Raw genomic sequence first — 9555 nt, 5'->3', positions numbered from 1 at the left:
GTGAAATATATGAAATTCATAAGGCTAGTTACCTCATTTTTCTTTAAAGTGATGTGTGTTATATTATCTATTGAATGTACATTGTGTGCGGTAGGGAATTAAAACGCTTTGGTTTCATAGATTTCTTGTGTGCTTTTTTGATTCCTAATTGGGAAGGGATACTTGTCTTAGGACGGTTAAGTTAGGCTTTAAGCCCTTTGTTTTGATTTTTAGGGTACCTTTCGATTTTAGGAGATTCTTGTGATCAAGGATGGAACCAGGAGTTGAAGTTAGTGAGGTGGCTCTGACCATTGGCTTTGCTGCTTCTTAGCTGCTGAGGGTTTTTTTTTTTTTTTTTTTTTTTTTGTTTTTGATGCGTGCGTTTTTTGCTACGTAAAGACACAATTATTTTGTTTAAAACTTTTTAAAGGGCTGGTTGTTTATTTTGAGTAAAATTGGTTAATGATGCTTAATTATTTTTAACTTTACTATTGGCAATTTTTTTTATATTACAGTAATTTTTTTGGGCTTGTATATTTTGTTTTAGATTTTAGATCTATATATTTTTTAATGGCCTTTAAATAAGGAAATGCTAGAGCTACAAATTCTTCTACAAATTGCTAATATGGTGAGTGATTATTGGCAAGTAAAAAAGCAATGTAAGCGGTGGACTCAAATGCGAACCAATAAGACTTTGTATCTCAACGATTTGTAAAAATGTTGTAGATAAGTTTGTGCATGTAACATTACTCTAAAAAGAATCAATGATATTGTTAAGGGAGCAAAATGTAATTTTATTGAACAAAATTTCTAGAATTTGTGTGTGTGTGTGTGTGTGTTTTAATGAAAAATTGGGGGGGGGGGGGGGAATGCCTCCGTCCTTGATTGTGGTAATGAACTTCGTGATAGGCCTTGTTCTTAATTGGCTTGATCATAGTGGTTCTAGGTTTCAAGATACTTGGTGATGGATCTAGAAACTTGATTTGGATTGCTTATATGATGTCCGATTGAGGTAAATTCAGATTGGACTTATGAGGTAAGTGGCTTCTTAATGAGAATTTTTAGAAAAATAATCATATTGAGATGTTCATAATTGATTTTGTGGTGGATTGTTAAGTTGGAGCAAACAAGTGGCTTGTATGGTGTTATAAGATAGATTGCATTAATATGCAAAGTGTATTATTTTTTTGGCTTTAATATTTCCATGTGTTTGCTATTGAATCTTTATTGGTAAAGTTCTGATTGGTAGATTTGTGTTTAAAATCAATAGATTTATGTTATTTTTAATTGGGACCCATTCTTGAAGGGAAACAAAAAAAAAAAAAAAAAAAAAAAAAAAAAAAAAAAAAAAAAAAAAAAAAAAAAACCTATCAATTATTAGGTTAGCCTTGGCTTGTTCTTGTTAGAGAGAGGTTTCTTGTCACTGACAGGAGGATCCAAGAAGTATATTTTTTCAGTTTTCCTACTTTGATTTTTAGAAACCCAAAAATAATTAAAGTATAAATGATTTTTAACTCTCACACTCTTTCATCAAGCATAAAGAGGAGGCAAGTGGACCTAAGTGTTGTCACTAGCAAGAGGATCAACGAAGTATGTCATTTTTTTAGTTTTTTAAATATTTTTCTTAGAAACAAAAGTATGATTGAAACCCAATTTATATTTTTAACTCTCACTCTCACCTTTTTGTAGGCTAGTATTCTCAGTTCGTAAAAACATTGGATTTCTTTCAAGGAGGTTCTGTTTGAGTATAGTAAGTTATTTGAAATATGCTATGTATTGGTGAGTGTAAGGGTCTAGCAGTTGGAGTTAGCCAATGATAGTCAACTATGTTTTAAACTCAAATATGTGTAGGGAAAAAACTTTAGGAATTTTGGGTACAAGACCTTCTTCATGAGCTTGAGGTGCTACTATAGTGTCCTTTGCCCACTTAGTAGCATGCATGGGCTAGGCTCATGTAAAAGGTTCGAAAGAAATTGACTCATACTCTTGAAACCAAACTTCCTCAATTTCCCCATTATGTCACATGAGTTTTAGCCATACTTAAATAAAATTTGATATAATACATAAATTGATCCCATGAGGAAGTTGGGCTTATAAGAAATGTGTCGTGAAAATGGGCACTAACAAACATCAACCAACAATAAAACTTCATTAGCATCAAGAGAAGTGGAATCCCACAGTTTCCATCTCTCTCTCTCTCTCTCTCTCTCTCTCTCTCTCTCTCTCTCTCTCTCTCTCTCTCTCTCTCACCTAGCTTCAAGATTGTTTTAATTTCTTGGTGACTTTCTATCTATATATGAAGAACATCATCAACAACAACGTTAAGAATAATAGTTTCTATTTATTTTCTTTGTCAAATAAAATATGAAAATAACTTCAAAAAGGAAAGAAGATTGATAGAATAAGGAGAAAACATTAAATAACTTGAAAAAAAAAAAAGATGAAATGTTGACACAATGTAGTGCAATTATCATTTCGCAATGAGTAGTTATGAGTTACATCACTATAAGAAATTTGGGAAAATTACACTTTCCCCTTAAACTATGGAAATGCACACTTATCCTCCTAAACTATTACCCGTATAACACTTTGCACCTCAACCAATGGATAATTGTTTAGAGAAGTAAGTGTATATTCTCATAGTTTAGGGGGTAGCTATAAAATGTGATATAGTTGAGGGGATCAAGTGTAAAAGTGAGTATAGTATAGAAGTGTGTTTTTTCATAGTTTAGGGAGTAAGTGTAATATATGTTATAGTTTAAGGGAGGTAAGTGTGCATTCGTATAATTTAGGGGGATAAGTATAAAAAGAGATACAATTTAGGAAGGTAAAGTATAATTTTTCCAAGAAATTGAAGAGTTAAGAGTTCCCATTAACATTTTTTATTGTATGTAACTACCCATTAACTATACCTATGGGTTATACTCATACAACCTATTAATTGACGGTTTATTTTATTTTTTACCCTTCTTGTCTAATACAAAAGGACGTGTACCAAGGTATTGTATTAATTCATGTATTATAATTAAAATTTTAAATGGTCAATTTTTGGTTTCCATGTATTACACTAAATGACGTAATTCATTTTATGTTTTTAGGAAAGTTACATCATACCACCAAAAACGATATCTTTGATTACATTTTGCACCTTTAAATTTTCAAATGCATATTTTCCACCTTAAACTATGATATTTGTTAAACTTTGCAGTCTGAAGTCAAGTTTGGTGTTAACTTGAATGAAGAAGTATAGCACCACGTGAAAAGACTCAATTGCTCATCTTCTCTATTACACTTTACACCTTAAACTTTGGATTTCCATCAAGTTAACAGCAAATTTTGCTGTTTGGATGCAAAGTGTAACAAAAATTATAGTTTAGGGTACAAAATATGCATTTGAAAAGTTTAGGGTGCAAAGCGTAATCTGAGGTATAATTTTAGGTGGTAAAATTTCTCCCTTTTTCTTTTGAACTCAAAAGGACTTAAATCATTTTATTTTTTATTTTGTATTATTTTTTCCCCAAAAACTTTATAGAGATGTTAATAAATAGGTGTGTGTAACACAAAATTGTAAATGTGGTGTATTGTTCTTTTAATAAACTATATGTGTGTGTGTGTGTGTGTGTGTGTGTGTCTATATATATATATATATATAGAGAGAGAGAGAGAGAGAGAGTTTGTGTTCAAGTTACACTCAGTATAACCTAAACAAATATTACACCATCCAATTTTCTATATATTTTTAACAAGCATACCAATTTTCATTCCAATTGATTTATTTACTATTCAATCCATTAACTCATATTTTATGAATTATTTTAAACTTCAAAAGCTTGAATTTAAACACTTGATTGACGAGATGGTAATTGACCTTTGATCACCTTAAAATTTTGTAAAGATAGAGAATATACGAAGATAATATAAACCAACGGTAGATTGTCAATATTCACATCTAATTAAAAAATATTGAGTTGTATAATATTGCTTATATATATATATATATATATATATATATATATATATATATATATAGAGAGAGAGAGAGAGAGAGAGAGAGAGAGAGAGAGAGGTATAATTGTTTTTCATTTTTTTTACAGTTGCCCTTGAAGGAGAAATATGTTTAGAAAATAACTTATTTTAGACTTTCCTTTTAGGTTACTTTGAAAAATAGGTAAAAAATGAAAGTAAGAAACTTTTTTTTTTTTTTTTGAGAAACACACACACACACACATAAAAGTAAAGAAACTTCATCTTAGAAATAATTTAAGAGAAAAATAATACCCACTTTATAAAGTCGATTATAGAGCGGAAAAAGGTGAAATGCTTTTTACGGAATATTTAAAGGAGCTGATAGTGGATATTTAACTACATATTATTTAAAGAATTTAATATAATGGTGAAATTTATACTATGCATTTAAGGACAATTTTTTTTTTGATTTATTATCATAATGGATATTTGTTATCAGAGAAATGTTATGTCTACAATATTTTCACAACAAGTTTTAAGTAACATGTGGCTATTGGTTGTTACTAGTGAGCAAAAATACAATTTCAATGATGTATTTAAATTAAAACCAATGACAACATACCATCTATAATTTGTTATGAAAATGTTGTAGAAATAGCACTTTCTATTATAATTGTGGAATATATAGAAATAGTGAAATTTATAGTGAGCCTTTAAGGATGTTTTTTTAAAAAAAAAAAAAAATTTAAGATTGTAATGGATATTTATTATAATGGTAGAATTTTTAATGTGCATTTAATGGCTATTATTATTATTATTATTATTATTATTATTATTATTATTATTATTATTATTATAAGGGAAATGCTACTATGTCTACAATATTTTATGCATCTACCAATTTTGGGGATTCATCATATGAAAATGTTGTGAGATTTGGTTGTGCTTGTAAGGATGTTTTTTTTCTATAGTGAGCCTTTAAGGATGTTTTTCTTTTTTTAATAAAAAATTTAAGATTATAATGGATATTTATTATAATGGTAGAATTTTTAATGTGCATTTAATGGCTATTATTATTATTATTATTATTATTATTATAAGGGAAATGCTACTATGTCTATAATATTTTATGCATCTACCAATTTTGGGGATTCATCTTATGAAGATGTTGTGAGATTTGGTTGTGCTTGTAAGGATGTTTGTTTTATAGTGAGCCTTTAAGGATGTTTTAAAAAAAAAATTAAGATTATAATGGATATTTATTATAATGGTAGAATTTTTAATGTGCATTTAATGGCTATTATTATTATTATTATAAGAGAAATGCTACTATGTCTACAATTTTTTATACATCTACCAATTTTGGGGATTCATCTTATGAAAATGTTGTGAGATTTGGTTGTGCTTGTAAAAGGAAGTCGTACTTATTACAAAACTATTAACCTAACAACAATAAATATATATAACTTTCAAATTTTCAAAATTTTTTTGTCATTTTCTTCCTAAAATATACTTGCATATAATTTTTATTTATTTTATAAAGTTTCAACCTATAATTTTCGCTTATGACGATTGTGTTATTTATCATCAGTCCAAGATATTAATCAGTTTTTTATATAAGCGGAGATTGAACCCCAGACTTCTTATTTAACCAGGGATGAAGCTAAAACTTGGAGTTAGCAGGGCGGCTCTGTTGCTCTCTATGTGCAGCGACTCTAGTCTTTGACTCTATTGTTTTACCACTAAGGGCTTTTGTTTAAAACTTTTTAAGGGGCTAAGTTTTTGGTTTTGGGTAAAATAAGTTGATTGAACTTAATTTTTTTAACTTTGTTATTGGTAATTTTTGTTTTTGGAATAGTTTTTTTGGGCTTGTATATTTTGTTTTAGATTTAATATATTAATTTTTTATGGCCTTTAAAAAGGTGGAAAATACTAAAATTACAATTTTTTTACAAATTGCTAGTATGGTGAGTGGTTACTGGTAAGTAAAAAGTAATGTAAGTGTGCGAACCAATAAGAATTTGCTACTTCAATAGTTTGTAAAAATGCTGTAAAAAAGTTTATGGCTATAACCTTACTCTTAAAAGAATTGATGATATTGTAAAGGGGGGTAAAAGTGTAATTTTATTGAAAAAAAATTGCTAAAATTAGTACCTATTAATATACTAATATTTTTTTTAAATAATTTAGGGGGGTAGTCCATGTATAGTTCCATCCACGTATTCAACTATCTGAGACTATAAAAGTTGAAATAACTGTAACCCACTACTTGCACATAATTAGATGCATGCTTGAATTCTCTTAATTAATTACCAAACATAATAGAATAGCCAAAAAAGGGGTTATATTTTATGTTGTATAAAAAGAGCAGATGCATTTCACTCCCCCATTCGCAAAAAAATTGTGGCATTTGTTATATTCTCTGCTGGAACTATGGTAAATCAAGGTCCCATTTCACTCCCCCTTACTGTCCTTTCCGTTCTTATTCCTTTCTTTCTAATGAATTCCTGTGTTGCTACATCAGAAGAGAAGGGAACCGCTTTGATCAGAAAAACTTGTAATCATACTATGTATGAGAAAATTTGCATATCGATCTTTGAGTCAGATCCACGAAGCTTCAAAGCCAATTACACTGGCCTTCTCAGGATTGGCATAGAGTTGTCCGTGAGTTTAACAAATGACACACTTTCATACATATCTAAGGTGTTTGACAACACTAGCAAGACTAGTAACCATACATTGTGGTTGAAGATGCAGGATTGTCATGATAATTACGACTTTGCGGTCTTTGAAATCTCTCAAGCTACCGATCTCTTCGATAAAGGGTTATATCGTGATGCATCCACGAAAGTTGGTTTTGCCAATGAAGCCGCCTTTCTCTGTCGTAAAAGTGGCGTGCTACAATTTGTTGAAAGAAATAAGAAGGTTGATAAATTCACTTACGACATAATGTTGCTTTTGTATCCCAATCCTCCTAAGTGATTGTTGCGGTCTTTCATATTAATAAAACTATAATTTGTGGAGTTCCATTTATATCTACTTCTGTTTGCCAAACTACGTACAAGTTCCCTTGTGAAAGAATGTTGCTTTCTCTTTTCTTCTTTTGATAATGTTGTTATTTGATCATATGGACTTGCCAACATCTGCAATTTTTTAAAATAGTTCATGATAGAAGCAAGGTTTTGAAACCTGGACTGTTTATTGAACCATAAAAGGAAGAGGTTCAAGGTTTTGAGGTCGAATCGAGATTGAACTGAGGTCGAACCGTGATAATGTCATAATTAATTTAATAATTAATTTAATAATTAATTAAAGCCTAAATATAGATATTAAATTTATAAAACTAGCAAAATTGACTAATATATTTATATATGTGAGGGAAATTTAATGATTTTCAAGTATATATTTAATAATTAAATAAGAAAGTTAATAAAATAAAATAATAACCATGAAAACATTAAAATTTATGATTAATTTTTATTCCTTGTAAGAGATGGATAATTTAATTAAGTATAATAAAATTATATTAAATTGTTTTTATAAAAAAAAAAATTGCTAAGGGGTTGGACCGCATGGTTCTTGACACCGGTTCATGCGGTCCAACCCCGGTTTTAAGGGTTCACGGAATTAACTAAAAATACAGTTTTTTATGCTTAAAAAACCGATTTTCATCCCAGTTTCCGATTTTTACGGTCCGACCTCCCAGTTCGGTCCGGTTTTGAAAACAGTGGATAGAAGTGGTGGGAAAATTTGATAATGTAATAAAATTGTTGTGGAGTTTTTTTGTGTGTTTCTAAGTGGACCTTATATTTGTTCATCAAATTAATTTCAAGAAAATTCAATCTCTCCTTAATTTCTAGGGAATTCTTTATACCAGTTCTCTGAAAATGGAGGGTTTATTTTATTTTATGTTTTTAAGAATTCAATTGTTGGGGGAGGGACAAATTTGAACCTAGATTGCTTTCATTAGAAACACTTGTAAAAATCTGTAGCATCTTTTCGTTTCTCTATTAGAATTATGATTGTTGAAAAGTTATATACTTTACTAGAGGTCATATAGACACATACCTTTGGTGGAATAGATCACCAAATTGTTGGATCTTATTCTTTGGTTGCTTTAGGAACTCCTCACGATCTCCTTTGTGGAACCCCTCCAAGTCGTAGAAGAGGCTATTAGAGTCTCTCCTAATTTCCATGCTCCAAATTCTACGGAACAGTAGATGGTGTCCCAGAGAGACCGCTTATTTTGAGAGAGCACTCAAAAACTATACGTATGTTCATTCACTATATCTCTCATTCATCTGACTGATGTAGGTGTATTTTAAATACTAGTAGAGATTCACTTACTATCAGATATATGTGATCCCTAAAAGATCTCATCTATTAAGTTTAAATTACTTCACTACTAATATTAATAACTCATATCAATATCTGCTAAGTTTAAATTACTCCACTACTGATATTAATAACTCATACCAATATTACTTAGTTTAAATTTAAACTTACTTATTAGATAACCCATGTGGACGATCCATGGGCTATGGTTTATAGGTTGGGTCAAAACTAGAGCAATTTCTAACATCTCGCACTCGTCCACACTAGGTACTACAGTCAGAACTAGCTCCTCCCAATCTCTTGTCCAATCCTCTCTTTATACAGAAAAATGGAGTGTGCGACCTGACAAGAAGTTGTCGGGTAGGAGTACTATATTAAGTCACCATCTAAACTAACGTAGTACATCACTCATAATATCTCGTCTATGCCCCAGATTATTTGATCACACCTAATCAAGTTTCTTTAATCCCTCATGAGTTCAAAACTCAAAGCAACACTTAATCCTATACCATATAGTATGCTCATGATTATATTGAAAAACAAATTCTTCATAATCGTCCGGGCTATGAGCCATAAAATAAATGGTGTGTTCTAAAAAATCTTCCCTAAACACTCATGTCAATCCATTCACACTTGACCGCTTTCCTAGACATGCTCCACGAGACCGTATATATCATGGCCCTGAGATGACATGCTAAAGTAGTGACATCAAACATTCACTTCATGACATAGTTCTAGGTTAAAAAAAGGGCACAGAATGGACCATATAATGGTCGACTAGGACTCACATAGTGGTGGAGTAGGGATCTATCCAATCACTCCCTTCATTGGTCGGCTATAGCACATACAGTATATTTTGTATGTTACGGTGGAGCTCCCACTCAACTGGGCTTGTCACACTCAAATACCATACAAATCTTAGTCCAATTGCCATAAAGGCAACCAACCTGAGTTTCTCAGCACAGTTACACATCAAGTTCCTGTCCAAGATCTCATATTTGGCTTTATTCAGGCTTCATGAAGTTGTGGATATACTTCAAGTGCAACTCCCATAAGGCTCATCTTAGCCTAGCTAAGGCGACATTCATTATATTATCTTGCATGCCTCCTTAAGTGTCAAGATGATCACTTACTTGATTTATAGAAAAACAAAGTGATCACTATGTCTTTTCTTGCTCGCTACTCAATCGCTAGGGTGATCGTCTATGTGAGTAGACTGGTCTAAGCATGGTGACATATTCTCAAATAATGTGTGCTCAGTATGCAATATCAATC

The 9555-nt window shown here is 30.8% G+C and overlaps 1 protein-coding gene across 1 annotated transcript; it reads left to right on the top strand.

The window, feature by feature from the left end:
* Positions 1–6378: 6378 nt before the first annotated feature.
* On the top strand, positions 6379–6927 carry LOC142628428 (cell wall / vacuolar inhibitor of fructosidase 2-like). The gene has a single exon (XM_075802532.1). It carries the CDS (start codon positions 6379–6381, stop codon positions 6925–6927), a length of 549 nt encoding a protein of 182 aa, XP_075658647.1.
* The last annotated feature ends 2628 nt before the right edge of the window (positions 6928–9555 follow it).

Source organism: Castanea sativa, chromosome 3, assembly GCF_040712315.1.
Source record: "Castanea sativa cultivar Marrone di Chiusa Pesio chromosome 3, ASM4071231v1".
NCBI classification, from domain to species: Eukaryota; Viridiplantae; Streptophyta; class Magnoliopsida; order Fagales; family Fagaceae; genus Castanea; species Castanea sativa.
The sequence above is the reverse complement of the archived record's forward strand: the minus strand, read 5'-3'. Positions and strand labels throughout refer to the sequence as shown.

What these genes read in the sequence shown, in the direction of transcription:
- LOC142628428 (XM_075802532.1), top strand. Translation starts at nt 6,379, where the DNA reads ATGGTAAATCAAGGTCCCATTTCACTCCCCCTTACTGTCCTTTCCGTT.